The sequence below is a fragment of the Acanthochromis polyacanthus genome, chromosome 18, assembly GCF_021347895.1.
Source record: "Acanthochromis polyacanthus isolate Apoly-LR-REF ecotype Palm Island chromosome 18, KAUST_Apoly_ChrSc, whole genome shotgun sequence".
Classification (NCBI taxonomy): Eukaryota; Metazoa; Chordata; class Actinopteri; family Pomacentridae; genus Acanthochromis; species Acanthochromis polyacanthus.
In genome coordinates this window covers 28,374,171-28,393,375 of record NC_067130.1, presented here as the reverse complement: position 1 = coordinate 28,393,375, position 19,205 = coordinate 28,374,171, and the positions used below count along the sequence as shown (strand labels likewise).

The following is a 19,205-nucleotide window of genomic DNA, read 5'->3' as shown; positions in this document are numbered from 1 at the left end:
AAAGTTGCATAGCGACAAAAATGAGACACAAAACTACACAAATGAGACAAATGAGACCAAAAATGACAAAAGCAAGAAACAAAACAACAAAAAAGTAGGCTAACAACACAAGCAAGACAAAAAAAAACACAAAATGACACAAACGATACACAAAACAATGAATAACGCAAAACACAAAATGACAAAAATGAGACAAAAACACAAGTGAGACAAAAAGGAAACGCAAAACGACAAAAACTAGAAACAAAATGACAAAACGTGAGACAAAAGCCAGATGAAAAACTACAAAAACAAGACAAAATATTGCAAAAATGAGACACAAAAAGAACAATGAACAATCTGGTATTTTACTTTATGATCAAAACAACTTGTCATAGTTTAGAAATTATTTTAAATTTATAGCTTTACAAATTTACAATCTACAGTTAATGTCTTCCCTGTCATTTTTACACTTCACAAAGTTGTCCTGCGGGCCAGACTGAACCCTCTGGGGGGCCACTTTTGGCCCCCGCCCCGCATGTTTGACACCCGTTCTGGAGACTCTTGCTCACAGTTTGCAGTTATTTTCATCTGTTTTTATTCATGCACCACCTCAGTTTACCTCCGAACATCCTGCTACGCAACACGACTTGGCTGACTTGCTGCTCATTGGGCTGAGTAACTTAATCTTCTCCACCTCCATTATCCTCCATCAGATGCGCCTGCGGTCGCTTTGCTTCACAGATAATTATCCCAGCAAGGCGATCAGTCTGGTCGCTGAATAACACCTCAGAGCTCAAGTTTCTGACGACTCTGTTTGGACGTTTTGACACTAAACCTCCCTCAATATCTGACATTTTCCCGCCTGCACTTTCTCCTCATTAACTGTCAGCTTTGTGTTTAAATGAGTTGACTTTACTCGTACGTTGTGTTTGATTTGCTGGTTTACAGCGGTGTCAGCTTTCTGCCCAAGTTAACTTTTCACAGGCTTCTTTTCATGCGTTCCATTGAGCTAAAAGTGGCAGAACTGCATTCCTTCTTCAACACTGTAAGGGCCATTTCTGACTTCATCCCACAGATAAAGCTCTAAAGATCAAGTCAGCTATAAACAACAGTTACATAAAGGCAGCATGGAGGTTTGACAGCCTTGATTTGGATTGTTCTGATACTTCTTTTTAGCACAAATTGGAAAATGAAAGCGGCAGTGGTTCCATGGAAACAGCAGTTTGTTTACTGTCACCTCATACATGCCAACCGTTAGAACTTGCTGTAGAATAAGGCATTGTACAGACTGCAGCAAATAACCAGAAAAAGGCACTTTTCCACTAGCATCTACTCGGTTTAGGTCATTTGGTATTACAATTGAGTACCACACTGGAAGAAATGCCCCCCCAAACAAGAAAAAAAATTATATCAATGGACTTTTACCTTGAAATTCTCTGGATGTTGGTCGATTTTTATGTGAATGTTCTTAAAGAAATATTTTGTACATTTCTTTTTTGCCACCAAAAAATGTTCACAGATTTCCCAAAAATGTTGAAAATGTGGACACCAGAAGTTTCATTGTGAAAATGTATTTTTTCCCCACATTTTCAAACTTTAAAATGGGTCAATTTGACCCACAAGACAACACGAGGGTTAAACCTATTTAAAGTGTTCTTGTAAAATTCAACTCAGAACAAGATAATGTCAAGATTGTTTGAATTAACAAGATATTTAAGATGCATTGTCTTAAAACAAGTCCCTCCATCTTGCTGCAATGTCACTTTATAAGTGAATTTATCTTAAATCTAGTGGGATGATAGCCTAGCCATGCTAGACCCATGTTCTGAAGGCACAAGGATCTAGGCACGCTCAACAGGGAGGGAGGCGGGCTAAAAGGTTGTCTATCAAATCACTCTGCAGCAATTGGGTAGGTATACAACCACTCAGCAACGAATAGGCTCCTAGAGCGCCGGAAATCAGAGGATGCGGTAGTTCGGTGAAGCCTTATTTATACAGTCAATGGGTGAAGCTCAAGTATATTACAGACATGTTAACAGAAAGATTAATCAGAGTCGGTGCTAATGGAGCTCAACGACTGTTGTCGTTTTTGTTGTCGACCCTGGCAGAGAATTAAATTCGTTGCCGTGGGTTGTCTAGCGCGGCTAGGCTAGTTGTTTCCGGTTGTTTCTGTCAGAATCGTCGCGCCTCTGTCGTCACTTAGTTACGCCCGCCTTCTGACTCTACACTTCATGGAGATTCGTCCGGCCAGTTTTAGGAGCATCCAACCTTGAGCCTTATGGAGGGTAACTAGACCCACCCTGGCAGAGAATTAAATTCGTTGCCGTGGGTTGTCTAGCGCGGCTAGGCTAGTGGGATGAGACATTTTGACTAAAAATAAGACAAACGGGCTTGGTAAGACTTTGAGTTTTGTAGTGCACCTCATTGTGGGTGGAGTTGTCAAAGCACAGCGGCCGGAAGTCCCTTAACATCATTTGTGTGCGACATAAATGCAGCACAACAATGGAGGACAGCGAGGCGATGGTACACCTGCTGCTTGGTCTGTGGTTTTCTGTCAGATTCAAAGTAAAAGAAGAGAGTCAGAGAAAACCCATCGCTATTGCCAGTTTTTTTGTTTTTTTTAAATAGTGAATTTGGTTATCCTGCAGGAGTCGCTTTCGTGTGTCGTCACTCCCTGTCCAATCAGCGGCCTGCACTCTAGACGTCACATTATCAGTGCGACTCAGCTTGCTTGGAACCGCGCCCAAGTAGGTAGTAAAATAGTGCCGGGTACCAGGTACTACGTCTGAATAGAAACCCTCACAAACCGAGTAGAGTCGAACCGAGTCGGTGCTAATGGAAAAGCGCCAAAACACTTTCATCTTCCGTCCTTCCCGTGCAGCTCTGGTCCTGCCCAAAGCCGAGCAGCTCCTCCGGACCAGCGTCCAGCCCTACATCAGCTCCATCCTGGAGGCCCTGATGGAGCCCACCAGCCGGGGTTTCTCTGAGGTCCGGGACGTCTTCTTCAGGGAGCTGGTGGAGATCAGCAAGAACTCCATTAACGGAGGAGGCAAAGAAAAGCTGGGAGAAGTGAGTCACATCAATTGACTGTTTTAATGACATAATTGGAGCAAAGGCATGTCTTAAATTAGAAGTCAGGGAGTGTCCTCAGTTGCACTTCTCCTCACGGTTTCCCTTCCTTCCCCTCAGCAAATGGAGCGGCTCTCCATGCTTGCCTTCCACCCGGTGAAGATGCAGAGCTGCTATGAGAAGGTGGAGGAGCTCAACCTGGAGGGTCTGCAGCAGAGGTTCGACGTCTCCAATCCATCCGTGTTCATCAGCAGGGCCCAGATCCTTATGAGGGAGGTAGGAGCTAAAAAACCTTCTCTCTAATATGATTAGAATGTACGACACCTCCACCTGCTGGACAAACGGAGCATCACAGTTCGAAATCACCCTTTTTTTTTCTTTGACAGCAAATGGACAACGCAGTGTACACATTCGAACAGCTGCTCAACCAATCTTTAGAAGCTCAGGGAGAAGAAAACATGGTCAAAACCATCCAGCGATGCCAAGACAGAGTTCTGAAGGTAAAACAGACCGAAAGACAAAAGGACGGAAAGTGATTTGATCTGATGTGTTCCCTCTGTGTGCTATAAAAGCTGCTTCAGTATGAAAAAAATCCTACAACACCAGGAGTTCTGCCTTCACCTTAATACAATAAAAGTTAATTAAACCTGAATCCTGTTCCTCAAAGCATCACATGTAGATATTCCAAGAAGAACCAGATATTTTCTGTTGAGATATTCAGTGTAATTAACTTCAGAGGTTCATTTTATTCATGTCTAAAGGGAGACTGAGGTTACAGCAGAAACAGAATAAAGTGTTATATTTGGTTTATTCAGCTCTGTATTTATGTTTGTGTCTTGTCTTTCCTGTCAGAAATACGACTATGACAGCAGCACGGTGCGTAAGAAGTTCTTCAGAGAGGCTCTGCTGCAGATCATCATCCCCTACATGCTGCAGCAGCTTTCACCGTCCTGTTCGCCTGTAGGTAGCACCCAAAAATAAACGCTAATCCCTTTTCTTGGCACTTTTTCGCCTCCTAAAGTGACAAAACATTACAGTAGACAAAAAATAGTAAATACTGGACGTCCCAACAGAAAATCATAAAAAAAAAACACACAATATGTGAACAGGTTGCTAAAGTATAGAGCACCGAAATACCAAAGTAATGCCAAATTCCCCAAAAAATATGGCAATGTAAATTTTTCTACTAAAAAACAAGAAATCTACAAACATAAGTAAGTAGTAGGGATGGGAGATATCGTTGTTTTTTTTTTTAAGGCTGATTATTGGTGATCAAGAGAGACTGAAAACCATTATTTGGAGCTGATATAGATTAAATGTAATGTTTTAACAGCATGTCATATCAGAGAACCTGTCATTCATAACTGGACTTCTTCACCAATAAGGTTTACTATAACTGAATATGTAAAATAGATATAGGAGTGGTTAAATTATCTCCTTTGTTTATGTAGCATCGACTGACATTGATCAGTTTGTCTCCTGTTGTTACGTATTTCACTGTTCTATCATTTTTTATTATCCACTAAGGTTTTTATTTGAACTCGTTATTAATTATTGTTGGCCAGACTTGGTTTCAGGTAAGTTTGTGGCTTCCTTCTAACTAAGCCACTAGTCGTTAGCATAGCATTAGCCACTGTGTGAGAAACGGTAATTATCCTGGTTTGTGGATCATGACCATAATTCACATTTGAGACCACAGAGTGACAACAGAAAGAGAGAGGAGGCTGATCAGACCTGAAGTAGAGCATTTAATTTATCAAAAATCAACTGTCAATAAACAATACAGATACAGGGGGTCCTCGGTTTACGACGTCCTCGACCTACAGCGTTTCGTCATTACTTCAGAACTGGTTAAGTGGAACTAGTTGGCGAGCAGAGTGGACAAATATGTCGTCACGCGGCGTTATAGGACGGCTTTGTTTACATTCGCCGGTTGTACGCCACCTTGGATTGTGCTACATTCACTAACTTTTTGCCTTTCATTATGGTTCCCAAGAGTAAGTCCGACTTTTCTGTTGGCAGTGCTTCGAAGAAAATCAAGTTGTAAAAACATTGCAACATATTCTGTTATCTTGTTGTAAAATGACTCATAAATGCATGAAAGTCATTGGTATTCATGACTTTTTCCTGAAGAAATGATCGATATAGTGAAGCACATTACAGCTTTGTTTACATTTTCGCCGGAGTTCCGACTTGCGGCAAAAATCGTACGAACGGAACTCCAGCGTAAGTCGAGGATCTCCTGTACTGATAATTCGAAAAAGGCCAAATATTGGCTAAGTCGGGCTTTTTATCGTCACCTGTTTGGCTCATTCCCTGTGCATTGAAAGTAACGTCTTAAAAAGTATTTGCAAGACTCCTCCCTACGATCATGGTTTCAAATTCTGACTAAAAGCATCATTAGTAATAAATACCAGAGAATCCTAGAGGTTTTGGGAGTTTAAGACAAATCAGGTCAAGCTGCTAATCTTTGTTGCACATGTGGATGCTTAAAAGTTTAAAAACCTCTTTCTGCAGGAACTTCCTCGCTTCAAGGAGCTAATCTTCGAGGACTTCTCCCGATTTCTGCTGGTGGAAAACATGTTTGAGGAGGTGGTGCTGCAGTCAGTCACCAAAGACATAATGATGGGTGAGGGCCAGAGAGATAAATGAACTTTATCGATAGCATCATCAAAATTACTCCATGACGTAACTCTTGTTTTCTCTCCAGCTGTGAAGGAGGCGGCAGTGCAGAGGAGACACAACCTCTACAGGGACAGCATCATCCTGACCAACAGCGACCCAAACCTCCACCTGCTCGGGGAAACGCCTGGAGTGGACTGGGCCGCCAAATTCGGAGGCGAGGAACCGGACGGCTCTGTGGAAGCCGAAGACAGAGGTTCTGGGAGGAGACGCAAGCAGGTGGTGTCCATGATCCAGCTGGACGGGGTTCCTCTGCCCTACGAGTCTTGCCTGGAGGTGCCGGGGGTGGAGCTCATCCCCGAGGAGGACGCCGAGGCCTGCAAGGAGGAGGATCAGGAGGACGAAGAGGAGGAGGAGCTTGGTCTGCCTGCGGAGCCAAAGTCTCCTGACAGTGTGAACGAAATCAGAGACTTGATCAACCCGGTGGTGGAGGTGGTGCTGCCGGTGACCGAGGAGGAGAAGAGCGACGTGACCAACGGGACGGAGCATGCCAGCGGCACCATCGTCATGGAGGACGGCGTGCAGGAGGAGGTGACCCACGTGACCACCGTCGTAGATGATCGACCCAGGACGTCACCGCGAGACAAGATGTCTCCGCAGATGATCCTGAAGCAGCTGGTGGGAAACAAGAAGCAGGAAGCCGACAAGGAGGAAGCAGCCATCAAGAACGCCATCGAGGAAATAGAGATCGCTGTTCGGGAAGACGAACGGGTTGCCGAGGAACCCGCAGCAGAATCAGATGGAGAATCCTCGCCACCACCGGTCCCAGACTCTCGCTCACGTGACGACAGCGGCTTCCAGTCGCCGACCAATGAGGGGCCGGATGACGGCGAGCCTCAGCCAATCACAAACGGTCTGAACAGGGATGACAAAGTCGTCGATCCTGCAGAAGTGGAAGTGATTTTAGCGTGACAATCCTCTGCATGGTTCGTCTAAAACTGGAGAAAAACCGCAGGGAGGAAGTAGAAGTGTCCCATTTACTGAAAGAGAATGAATAATTGTATTTAAGGGTTTAAATATGCATTTTCTTTACTGTCGTTGTACTCACTAAACCAACACTCTCATACGCCTCTCGACTTCTTTTTAAAACGTACAGCATCTCATGGTGATCGGTTCGCTCTATGCAGCTTATTTTCTGTTGGTTTTCACAACGCAATCAACATATCTGGTAGAAACTAGCTAAGGCCACAGGCTGAGGGTTCTAAGATGGTTTTAAAAACTTACTAAATAGGGGAAAAAGTCAGATGTTTCCAGATGTTTAAGGTTTGTTCAATGTCTGGAGTTTATCTGGTTAAATAAGTTATAAATCATCTTTTGTTCTGCAGGCCTCTAACGTGCATGTTGTCTATCTGGGCAGTAGGGGGCGCCACAGCTACACTTTCCATGTTTCTGCATCTCTATGTTCATTTTATCTACTAAAACGTTCAAATACCGCTGTCCATTTGTGTAATATGTAATTTTATAAACATGTAATTTGTTTACTTTGTAAGCATTTCTTCTTATGTGCAAACGGCCTTAAAGTTTCAACGTGTTTCGGCGGTTAACAGTCAGGGAATGATTTAATACATCCACAGCGATTTGAAAAAGCAAGATGTCTATTTTTTATATGTATCTTGGGAGAAATTATTGTTTCTTGCGACTTTGCCTGTAGGTCTAGAGATGACCGAGACACAGTAATGGCTCTTCAACAAGGAGGATTTGACGAAATTGTAATCAAAGGATGAGATATAATTGATTACGTTGATTTCTAATGCTGCCGTTTATTTCACTTCCATACTGTTTTTTCAGCCTCACTGTAAGTACATTGAATCAAATACAAGAAATGACTATTTAAAACCAATCTTTTCTTATTTAATTAAATATTTCTGAGTCAAGAGCTCATTCAAACTTACTGTAAATCATAAAATGACTCCAATTCCTGTTATAAAACATTCTGTGACTGTCTAGTAATCCTACAGTTAAAGTATATTTTGGGGATATGTAATTGCCAGATCACTTGTTAAAGGTTTTCCTGTAAAAAAAACTAAACTAAATACAGTAAAATCTTGCGCAAGTGTTGCTAAAGTTCACACTTTTGCAAGGTTCTGCTCACCTGCTAAGACTTGAGGTTACACTAACAATTCTTTTTTTTTTTTTTTGCAATATAACAATTGAATAGCTAGAATAGCCACAGAAATTAGAATTTTACAATCACTGTTTCACATCTGACAACAGTAAAACTTGGGAAAATGAAAGATTTGTCTTAAATTATAGCTAGACAGGCTAACAGTGGTAAATAAAGTGCAAACATATAATTTTTACATCTCAATTTCTATTATAAAAAGCAGCAAAATACAGTTTTTTTTCTGTAAAATAAAAAACGATGTAACCAGATAGTCATTTTCAGCGCTGCACACTCTAATTGTTGAGTTTTTCCTCACTTTTCTGGCACCTGTAGATGACAAACTAAGCAGCATTTTAATGGTAAATGTATTCTTCTCCATGTTGCCACTGTATCTGTATCTGATCATCCCTTCCACTGGAGAGCCACCGTGTCCTGTTTATTTATTTTAAAACCTCTGTGGTGTCTGACATCCAGGTATGAACATCTGTCCTTTGTTTGTACGTGAAGAATATATACATATCGAAACGGACAAATAAAAAAATCTTTCATAACTTCTTTATTTTTTTTCTTTTCCAAACAAGCCTTTCCAGGTTTTCACTCAGGAAAAATTTTGATATCAACCATGTTCAGTGATAAGACGTCTGAATCAGTTCTAAAAATAGTGAAATATGTTTATGTTTTAAGCAAAAACACACCTCAAAGGTCAGCTTTAAGGCACTTTTTGTTCATTTTTTGTTTTGGTTCGTGGTTTGTCAACGGTTTGCCACAGAACCATTTGACCTACTTCACTTTCTGTGTCCCCTGATGAACTTATGAAACTGAACCATCTGAGGAGTTTTCAAGTTAAAGTCACATGAATCAGTTCCTCAAATTAACCGTCTTATGACTTCTGCCTGTGAAAAATCCGCTCCCAGTGTCAGTTAGTTTTTAGATTTCACTCCAAAACTCTGTAATAACATTCATAAATCATTTTTTTACACATTGTCAAAGTTCCACTCATCAGAAACATACATCTATTGAATGAGCGTAACGTTAACATTACAGTAGCAGTGTCTCCTCATGAAAAAAACTCATTTCAAATCATCTTGTGTCAAAACACCTTGAAGACTGTGAGTAGCTGAAATAATGTGTCAAAGTAGTGCATAAAAACATCAAGAGAATCATAATTATGAGCTTTTGTGGTACCGATTCAAATCTAATCATCCTTTTTGACTCTATTGTTCACTTTTTTTTAAAGCGTTACTAATAATTAAGGACATTTAATCAAACAGCATTCTCTCAGCTGGAGATTAAGAAAACTATTAGTCACTTGGCTGTTTTAGAATCACATCTGAAACTGAATATTATGACAAATGTTTGTATTTTTCACGTCCAGCTGAAATGTTTAGAAAAACAGAATCCCGTGACTAAAAACTGAAGACTAATTCAGGCATTAGAATTCCAGTTTCCGTGTCCAGGTGAGTTTCACGCAGCAGTTAGAGTCGTACAGCTCAGTCCCCTTTTTGTGCAAACCCAGCAGAGCAACAAATGACTTGGTGAAGTGGTTTCCCATTCAGTATCCAAAGCATTTGATCCTCCAAAGACAAAAACAGAGAAGAAAACAAAACACCAGTCCTCTGTGTTTGTGTCGGTGTCTGAACTGTCCGTACTGTCACACCGTCTGACCCAGGAGAGGAAACGAGACGAAGTAACCGAGGACGGAGCCGATGATGACGCCCAGGAAGATCCAGGTGTTGTAGGACATGACGCAGAGCATCAGCATGTAGCCCAGAGTGACCTGCACGATGTGGAGCAGCGTCTGGACGACATGCAGCAACCAGCTGGAGGCAGGGAGGAGAGGAATAGTTATAGAAGGAAGATCAATACCTAAATACTGAGTATTCAGCCTGTCAAGGTGTTACGGAGTCTGCTAACCACAGACTTGTACGTTATATGTTTGGTTTTTCCTTCTAAATTCATGAGTGGACTTCTGTTCGACCAGTTCTGATTGGTTTGAAACTTTTTGACATAAACTGAGGACATTTAAAATACACCGTTCAAAAGTTTGGGATCACTTAGAAATGTCCTTATTTTGAAAGAATATTGCTTTTTTCCCAATGAAATGAGTAGTTTAGGTCAACCTTAACTCATTTAAAGCAACTTTAACTAATAATATCAACCTTAGCTACTATAGTTAATATAGAGAAACTTTAACTAATATAGAGCAACTATAGCTAATACAGAGCAATTTCAACTAATGTAGAGCAACTATCTATTATAGAGCATAACAGGCAACTTGAATATAGAATAAATTTAATAATATCAATTTTAGCTAATATAGAGCAGCTAACTAATGTAGAGAAACTTTAAACTGCTTTTCGTTCAAAATAAGCACATTTCTAAGTGACCTCAAACTTTTGAACGATAGTGTACATGAATTAAAGTTGCTCTATATTTGCTAAAGTTGTTCCAAATGAGTTGAAGTTGACCAACACTACCGTTTAAAAGTTTGGGGTCACTAGAAATGTCCTTATTTTATAGAAAAGCATTTTTTTTCAATGAAGATAACATTAAATTACTCAGAAATCCAGTCTAGACATTGTTAATGTGATAAATGACTATTCTATCTGGAAACAGCTGATTTTTAATGGAATATCTCCATAGGGGTACAGAGGAACATTTCCAGCAACCATCACTCCTGTGTTCTAATGCTACATTGTGTTAGCTAATGGTGATGAAAGACTAATTGATGATTAGAAAACCCTTGTGCAATTATGTTAGCACATGAATAAAAGTGAGAGACTGAACTCCACCACTATACAAAGAAAACATAGAACATTACAACGGTGGGTCTATTATGAAACCTATACATGACCCAGCTCAACCTGAAGGACAAACCTTTCACTAAACTCTGCATGTTTGATTTAACAGGCACAAGAGTGGTGGATTTAAGTTTAAGAAAGCTAAAAGAATACGGTTGCTTTTAGGGTTTTACTCAGATGTTTTGTCTTTTGAGCGGCACCAATTATTATCTAACAAGAGTCTACATTTAAAGTCTTTATCTTATATTTCATTATTTACATTTTCAGTAAAGATTAATCATGACATCCCTTATTATAAATGACTCATTCCTCTTAGATCTAGGTGAGTCCAGATGCTCCCTTACCTCTTCCTGGTGCTTGTCGTTGGAGGCTGAGGCTCTATGGGGGTCAGGGAGGATTCAGACGGGCTGCTGTCCAGCACTGAGCTGCTGTCGGTTTGGCAGGATGGAGGGGCGGTGTACCGAGTGGCAGGCTGGGACAGTTTGGAGCCGTTTCCCAACCAAACCCTCCAAACTTTGAGTACTTCGTAGAAGACCGTCAGCAGCAAGACCACAAACACCGACAGCACCATCCCTGGAGATGCAGGAACACCAGACACATCATCAACGTTTTACAAACCTAACTCAACACTTTGGACAACACACTTTCTTTCTTTCTTAGACAGGACGATTGATTTAACTCTCGAGTTACTTCATTAAATATGAAGCTACAACTAAAAACAAGCTAATAAAGTGGTCTAATAAAATCTACCTATGTATTAATATGTGGTGACCTGTTGATTCATTCCATATAAAATACTAACATAGTTATATACTCGACTATTTCCTGACTGGGTGGAGTAACTTCCTGGAATTTTGTTCTGTGAGTGGCATCAATTTGTCCATATAACTCCTCTGATACTGTAATGTTAGTTTTTAGAAATATTTAACATATTTTTTCCCATTTGAAGCAATACTCCATTTAAAACCTGTATTTTTAGTGTCAAACACTCAAATTAATACCACCACTACAATTACGATGGATTTTATTGGCCAATTTTATCTCATCACAAATACATTGTCACAGCATACAGAAGATACATGTAGGACTGGCTATCGAGTTTTGATTAAAGCTGCAACGATGAATCTATTAGTTGTTGGCTAGTAAATTAGTTTTAAAAGTATTTTAAATTCTAATTAATCAGTTTCAGTAATTTGTTTAATGAAAAAAATGTAATATTTTCTGTGTAAAAGCAGGAACGGTTTCAAAGGGAGGCACTCACCTGCACACAAAGCCGAGCCTGCTGCCAAAACACCAAACAGAGAAGCTTTGAATTCACTATGCTGAAGGTAGGGATGGAAACTTTGAACAGTTTTCTCATCTGATAGTCAGCAGTCATCACATCAGTCCATAGCTGATATATCAATAACGCAAAATGAACTAAGAATATTAGTCCATGCTCTAAAAGCGATCATGACACATGCCAATCCCACAGCTTATGTCATGTGACATTAGCAGCTAAAACTGTGTAAACAATCAGCAACTATTTCAATACAACACAGTCATAGCACAGTTCTACATGATGAAATCTAAGGTTGGTGGGCATTAACCATCACAGAAGACTCTCTCATGGTGCCCGTTACTCACTAAACTCCCACAATGCTCTCTGCTTGCACATATGGAATTTCCAGTAGCACGACTGACCACCAGCTTGAGACACTACACTGTTAAACAATAAGAAGCTCCATCTGGTGGTACAACCAGGAACTACAGCTAACCTACAAGGAATTTCCTGATATGCACGTCTTTGTCTTCTGCCTGATCAGTTAATATACTTTCCATCCATTAAATTCTAAACTGTAATTAATCAATTCACAATAAATCATTAGCGTCCCTAACCGAGGGGATGTGACTTCACTTTCTGTTAAGGCTAGCGTTCAACTTTATGGGTACATATTAGATACACTACCCTTCAAAAGTTTGGGGTCGCCCAGACAATTTCATGTTTTCTATGAAAACTCCCACTTTCATTCATGTGCTAACATAACTGCACAAGGGTTTTCTAATCATCAGTTAGCCTTTCAACACCATTAGCTAACACAATGTAGCATTAGAACACAGGAGTGATGGTTGCTGGAAATGTTCCTCTGTACCCCTATGGAGATATTCTATTAAAAATCAAACGTTTACAGCTAGAATAGTCATTTATCACATTAGAAATGTCTAGACTGGATTTATGATTCATTTAATGGGATCTTCATTAAAAAAATGCCTCTATTTAGAAAAAAACAAGGACATTTCTAGTGACCCCAAACTTTTTAACGGTAGTGTTTAATGTTAAAAATCATTCATATTTCACCTTACATGAATCCTTATCCAAATATTTTTGTTCATTGTTGGACTCCTATTTTTTTTAAAAAACAGACTCATGCAGGACTTTTTAAGCCACTTCTAAAACAACACTCTTATTCTAGCCTCAAACTCCATTATCAGAGTCTACTTTAGCTACTTTGGTGTCACGTAAATCCACTATAACTGCTGTGAATCAAGGCAAACCACCTTCCCACACTACTAGCTCATAAAGACGATAGATCAAGTTTATAAGACACCAATTATTACATCTGTGCATCATCTTTCAACCAGACAAACTGGTTTGTTGGAGTCCCCACTGCTGTGTGTTCTGTGAGAAACACTGTTGACCTGGATCTGCAGCTTACCAGCAGGTCCGTGCACATCCCAGAAGTCAAACAGCAGCGTCACGTTGTTCGACACCTGAAAGGTCATCTGAAGAAAAACAAGGAAAGTCTTAAAACCACCAAAGGACACAGTGTGCTGTCCACTGGTTAACTCCAACATCAGCCATCAAGAACTTACAGCTGCTGCACTGCTTGTCTTGTGAAATAGTATTTAAAACATATTGCCTTACATATTTGCAACCTTTATCCTCTCTTTTAATTTTTTTTTACAAATCCAATTATAAAAAAAGCACTTCTCAGAACAAAGACTAGACTGACAGAAACTTATTAAACCTGGGAGCAGCAGCACTTACACACGTGGACAAAATTGTTGGTACCCCTCAGTTAAAGAAGGAAAAACCCACAATTCTCACTGAAATCACTTGAAACTCACAAAAGTAACAATAAATAAAAATTTATTGAAAATTAAATAATCAAAAACAGCCATTACTTTTGAATTGTTGATTAACATAATTATTTAAAAAAACAAACTAATGAAACAGGCCTGGACAAAAATGATGGTACCTCTATAAAAGATTGAAAACTATTTGACCAGAGTGACATGATTAACTCAGGTGTGTCATTTAATTGATATCACAGGTGTTTCCAAACTCATAATCAGTCAGTCTGCCTATTTAAAGGGAGACAAGTAGTCACCCTGCTGTTTGGTGAAAAGGTGTGTACCACACTGAACATGGACAACAGAAAGCGAAGGAGAGAATTGTCCCAGGACATCCGAAAAAAAATTATAGACAAACATCTTAAAGGTAAAGGCTATAAGACCATCTCTAAACAGCTTGAAGTTCCTGTGACAACAGTGGCTCATATTATTCAGAAGTTCAAGACCCACGGGACAGTAGCCAACCTCCCTGGACGTGGCCGCAAGAGGAAAATTGATGACAAATTGAAGAGACGGATCGTTGGAATTGTATCCAAAGAGCCCAGAGCAACCTCCAAAGAAATTAAAGGTGAACTCCAAGGCCAAGGTACATCAGTGTCAGATCGCACCATTCGTCGTTGTTTGAGCCAAAGTGGACTTCATGGGAGACGACCAAGGAGGACACCACTGCTGAAAAAAACTCATAAAAAAGCCAGACTGGAATTTGCAAAAATGCATGTTGACAAGCCACAAAGCTTCTGGGAGAATGTCCTTTGGACAGATGAGACCAAACTGGAGCTTTTTGGTAAGGCACATCAACTCTATGTTCATAGACTCAAAAACCAAGCATACGAAGAAAAGAACACTGTCCCTTCGGTGAAACATGGAGGAGGCTCAGTAATGTTTTGGGGCTGCTTTCCTGCATCTGGCACAGGGTGTCTTGAAAGTGTGCAAGGTACGATGAAATCTGAAGACTATCAAGGCATTCTGGAGAGAAATGTGCTGCCTAGTGTCAGAAAGCTTGGTCTCAGTCGCAGGTCATGGGTCTTCCAACAGGACAACGATCCAAAACACACAGCCAAAAACACCCAAGAATGGCTGAGAGAAAAGCGTTGGACTATTCTAAAGTGGCCTTCCATGAGCCCAGATCTGAATCCCATTGAACATATGTGGAAGGAGCTGAAACATGCCATTTGGAGAAGACACCCATCAAACCTGAGACAACTGGAGCTGTTTGCTCATGAGGAGTGGGCCAAAATACCTGTTGACAGCTGCAGAACGCTCATTGACAAATACAGAAATCGTTTAATTGCAGTGATTGCCTCAAAAGGTTGTGCAACAAAATATTAAGTTATGGGTACCATCATTTTTGTCCAGCCCTATTTCATTAGTTTGTTTTTTTAAATAATTATGTTAATCAACAATTCAAAAGTGATGGCTGATTTTGATTAGTTAATTTTCAATAAATTTTTATGTATTGTTACTTTTGTGAGTTTCAAGTGATTTCAGTGAGAATTGTGGGTTTTTCCTTCTTTAACTGAGGGGTACCAACAATTTTGTCCACGTGTGTATCTCCATATTCTGTGGATGCAGCCTTATCGCTATATTCCTTTTGGGTCTTGCTTCAATCCTCCTTTGTTCCGACTAATAATTTTTGGATTCTTTAAAAGAATTTAATTTTCGAACGCGTATCTATTCAGCCGATCGTCCGCCACAATTACTGGAAATATCGTCCCACAAAAGCAGACTTTGTTCGGCCCTGCTGCTGTGGATGTGTGACTGACAGAGGAATGCACTGTTAGAGTCTGTCCTTGGGCCAGTCTTCCTGCTATTTCACCACCTGTCCTGGCGTGAGAGTCTCTCACCAGTTGAACACCGGTGACCGCCGAAATGAGAAGTCCCATTGTTGCAGCTCTAGAGCCTGATAGGCTAACTGTGCATTAAATATGTATGTTGTCTGTTCTGGGCATGTCAAACAGAAAGCATGAGAGGCTTTCTGGTGGTTTAGAGGTTTGAGGAATCACAATATCTTTAAAAAAAATAACATTTTTAATCTTTATTCTGATTTTTCTGCATAAAATGTCACTGTAGCCACAGTAGAATCAGCATATTCGTCACAAAATCCTTCCAAAATTCACAAATCTTGGGTTAATTGCTGATGTGGGGCAAAAAATATCTTTAGTCAAGCAGGTTAAGACACAGCAACCAGAGGACCAGGCAGTTAAAAAGTTCACTCAGATCATCTAAACTGCTTCATTTAACCCTCCTGTTGGGTTCGTCTCTCAGGAACAGCAATGACGTTTAATTATCCAAAAATCCCAATAAACATTGTTTATATCTCATTATCAATATTTAGTGCAGTAAAATGGTAGTGCTGAAGACTATTTTAGCATGTTTACTTCTCACAGATCAAGTTTCAAAAGGGATAATTCACTCATTTTTCATTTAAACTTATTTAAATATACATTAGAAAGAACTGCATATGTACATATAATAGTTTTATATGACATTGATTTGTTTAATTATAAAAATCTTATTTTACATTTTGATATTTATTCATTTAATTTAATTTATTTATACTTATTAAGCCAAGCAGAAAAAGTTTCACACTGAAAAAGTACTTTTAACTTTGTTTAGATTTTTTTTTTTACTTTAAAATCTTGACCCGCAACATAACAGGAGGGTTCAGGTAAAGTCAAAGAAGTGCAGGTAATATTTTCTAATTGTAAACAAGTCTGTAAAATGCTGCTGGATGCTAAAAGTGGTTGAAGCTCTGATTTTATTGTTCAGTTTATTTCCTCTCCTAAAGTACATGTTTTTTAAAAAATCTGTTCGAGCGCTAATCTTTTCACGTTCCATCTGACGTCAACATGTTTGCAAATCTCAGCAATTAACCTGCTGAGTGGATTGTTATTCATAGACATGATGACTAAATGCACAAAAACAGGAGCTGATTCCTAATAAAACTGGAAAACTAGAAAAAGGTAGAGCTGGTTCTGCAGCATAGTGGGACTCATTGCCTGCATGTCCACTTTAAAGTTGTCTCAGTTCCACTAAAATTCTCATTTAAAAACGAGTCGTGAACAGCTTTTACTATTAAATACGGTAAAAGGTCCAAACAACACAGTAACAATCAGCGCAGGAAGTCGTCTCATTTTGCTCAAGAAGCAGAAAGTATCTGAGACTCTGAAACATTACAGAGAAAGTCAAACATGGACAACTTGAGTCAACAGTCAGGCTGGCCAAGGTGACCATTGTGAGCTTATCTTTCAGCCAACTTGAGAAACCAGGAATTTTTTGTGCCAGGGGAATGTTGTAAGTCCAAACACTGACAGTTGTGCCTCTACTTCTGCAGTTTTACATTCATACAGAGCATTTTGTGAGCACAACAACATGTTTCTGAGGGTTTTCTTTAACTTTAAGATTTAAGTAAGATTTAATTGCTATTTATTAAAAAAAAATAAAATTACATATGAGATGAACCATAGTTTTTGGGGCCTTAAAGTTAAAAATAAAACTATAATATTCTTATTTTGAGCTGCAGCCCATACACATTCATAGTAAATGCCATCCACGTGATCAGACAGTATGTGACCCATTACTGCTAAAATCTAATTTTGCTCTGTTCATTTTATCGCAGTGATTTGTGGCTGCATGCTGTATTGTTTGCTTCGTAGTTAAGGGGAAGATTAGAAATCTAAAAGCCTACACCCTAAAAAAACAACAGTTACATCTGCAGACAGATAATAATGTTCACTTTCGGTATTAAATCAGTCATGTGTGTACTAACTATTGTGGTGTTGTACTGGAACGAAATAGAATGACAAGTGTTCCTACCGTACGATACGCCTTTATTAATCACACAGTAGGGATATTTGCAGTGTTACAGTGCAAACATTTAACAAAAATCAGGAGAAAAATAAACACAAATTACACAGTTCAGATTGTCAAAATGTTTCTGAATGTGGAATTAACAATATCACACATATCAGTGGTATTTCAGATTCTTTCATGAGTACAATAGTAAAAGAGAAGTATGAATGTTGATTTGACAATAGGTACAAAAACAATGATATTGCACAGATATTTCTGAGATTTTAAAATGTATTTTATTTGTCTATTTATTTATCTTGTAGCATTTGTAATATACTTACATATTTCACTACTATTACTATGATTTTTGGATTGTTTTCATGGTTTTACCCACTATTTTATTTGGGTTTTTTGTTTAGGAAATACAGAATGAAATACTGTGCAAACATTTAGGAAAGAGCTGTAGAAAAACAAATAATAAACAATAAAATATGCATGAGTACTGGTTTTTCCAGATGAGTATATGCAGATGGTCCAAATTCCTCTGGGTGTGGAAAGTGCACAACTAGAAACACTACATTCCTCATTTTCTTGCTCTTTTCTGTAAATGGAGGGCGAACCATTGAAAGTACCCATTATGCAAACTTTAGATGAAACTTAAAGCAAAATATAAGAGCATTTGTTCGGAGTTCGAATTGTTAAACCTGCTAAACTGATGTCAGCCATTTTGTCCACTATTACATAACTTTCAGACACCTGTAGTTTGTTAAATTGGAGGTTTAAAATTAATTAGAAGTTGTTTTTTCCGGCTGTGACATGTTATGTATCCATCAACTCCGACCTGGAAACACTGAAGGCACCATTTATGTGGGTCAGAAACGAACATGTCCTGTTTGTACTTCTCTTGGTTTATTATTATCAGCTCTCCAAAGTGCACATCACATGTTTAAACACGCACTGACTGACTCACTGTCACGTTTAAACCTGTAGATAAATATTTAAAATGTAAAACAGCAAGCATGAAACAACTTACGGGCATCATGTTGAACTTGTTGAATTAACACCACAGTTTCAAGGGTTGTTGAATGCAGCTCCCATCATAGGAGACTCTCTGTTCGGGTCACAGTAGTTAGTTCTAGTGCAGCCACACAGAATCCATTCGTCAGCTGTAGCAGGAGAAACCGGTCACCGAACTGATCAACCAGAGCAGCGGACTGAGGCTAGCTAAGTTACCTCGTGACCCCGGACAATACACGAAGGGATGACGGTTAATGGAGTTTTTCAGTGACTATAAACAACCACCCGGTGCGTGTAAATAGTCAAAACAGTGATTTAAATGTTACTCGAGTCGTCAGAAGAAAGCAAATATAATTGTAGACGTCGAGCAAAGACGCAACAACCAACTAATGTCAGCAAAAAACCACAACAATTAGCGAGCTAACGGGTAATGCAGCCGTTCAGTTTTTCCTTCATAATGCGCATGCGTGAATTATCGTTTGTTTATTGGGGGTCCGGGTCACATGACAGACGGAGCTTGCCGAACGCATTCGTAAAACTTCGGAAACTAATTAACCAAAATGAAACAAAATAAAGTTAAATTAGCTTGAATAAACAGTAGAAAAAACTGACACTCAATTAAAACAAAATAAAAATTACATTAA

General features: G+C 39.3%; 2 protein-coding genes across 3 annotated transcripts in view; one reads left to right on the top strand and one right to left on the bottom strand.

Moving 5' to 3' along the window:
- Window positions 1-8,388, top strand: part of niban2a (niban apoptosis regulator 2a) — a 44,899-nt gene extending 36,511 nt beyond the window's left edge. Inside the window, exons 9-14 of the mRNA XM_022191018.2 lie at window positions 2,864-3,051; window positions 3,172-3,327; window positions 3,438-3,551; window positions 3,904-4,011; window positions 5,569-5,680; window positions 5,762-8,388. Of these exons, the coding sequence (XP_022046710.2) occupies window positions 2,864-3,051; window positions 3,172-3,327; window positions 3,438-3,551; window positions 3,904-4,011; window positions 5,569-5,680; window positions 5,762-6,645 (1,562 nt within the window). The 3' untranslated portion in view covers window positions 6,646-8,388. The remainder of the gene's footprint in view (window positions 1-2,863; window positions 3,052-3,171; window positions 3,328-3,437; window positions 3,552-3,903; window positions 4,012-5,568; window positions 5,681-5,761) is intronic.
- On the bottom strand, window positions 8,376-19,030 carry slc31a2 (solute carrier family 31 member 2). Of its 2 annotated transcripts, XM_051938190.1 has the most exons (5): window positions 18,578-19,030; window positions 13,335-13,401; window positions 11,900-11,920; window positions 10,983-11,211; window positions 8,376-9,657 (listed from the first exon to the last, which is right to left on the bottom strand). In XM_051938190.1, the coding sequence occupies exons 1-5, from the start codon at window positions 18,584-18,586 to the stop codon at window positions 9,489-9,491; spliced, it is 495 nt and encodes a 164-aa protein (XP_051794150.1). In that variant the 5' UTR covers window positions 18,587-19,030; the 3' UTR covers window positions 8,376-9,488. The 2 variants fall into 2 exon arrangements, with proteins under 2 accessions (XP_051794150.1, XP_022046711.1); XM_022191019.2 differs by lacking the exon at window positions 11,900-11,920 and having other exon boundaries at window positions 18,578-19,026.
- Window positions 19,031-19,205: the final 175 nt, after the last annotated feature.

Excerpts from the sequence above, each read along its gene's own strand:
- slc31a2 (XM_051938190.1), bottom strand. Across the intron at positions 11,212-11,899 it reads AGGCTCGGCTTTGTGTGCAG|GGATGGTGCTGTCGGTGTTT; the intron begins GTGAGTGCCTCC and ends CTGCATCTCCAG. Across the intron at positions 9,658-10,982 it reads ACGACAAGCACCAGGAAGAG|CTGGTTGCTGCATGTCGTCC; the intron begins GTAAGGGAGCAT and ends CCCTGCCTCCAG.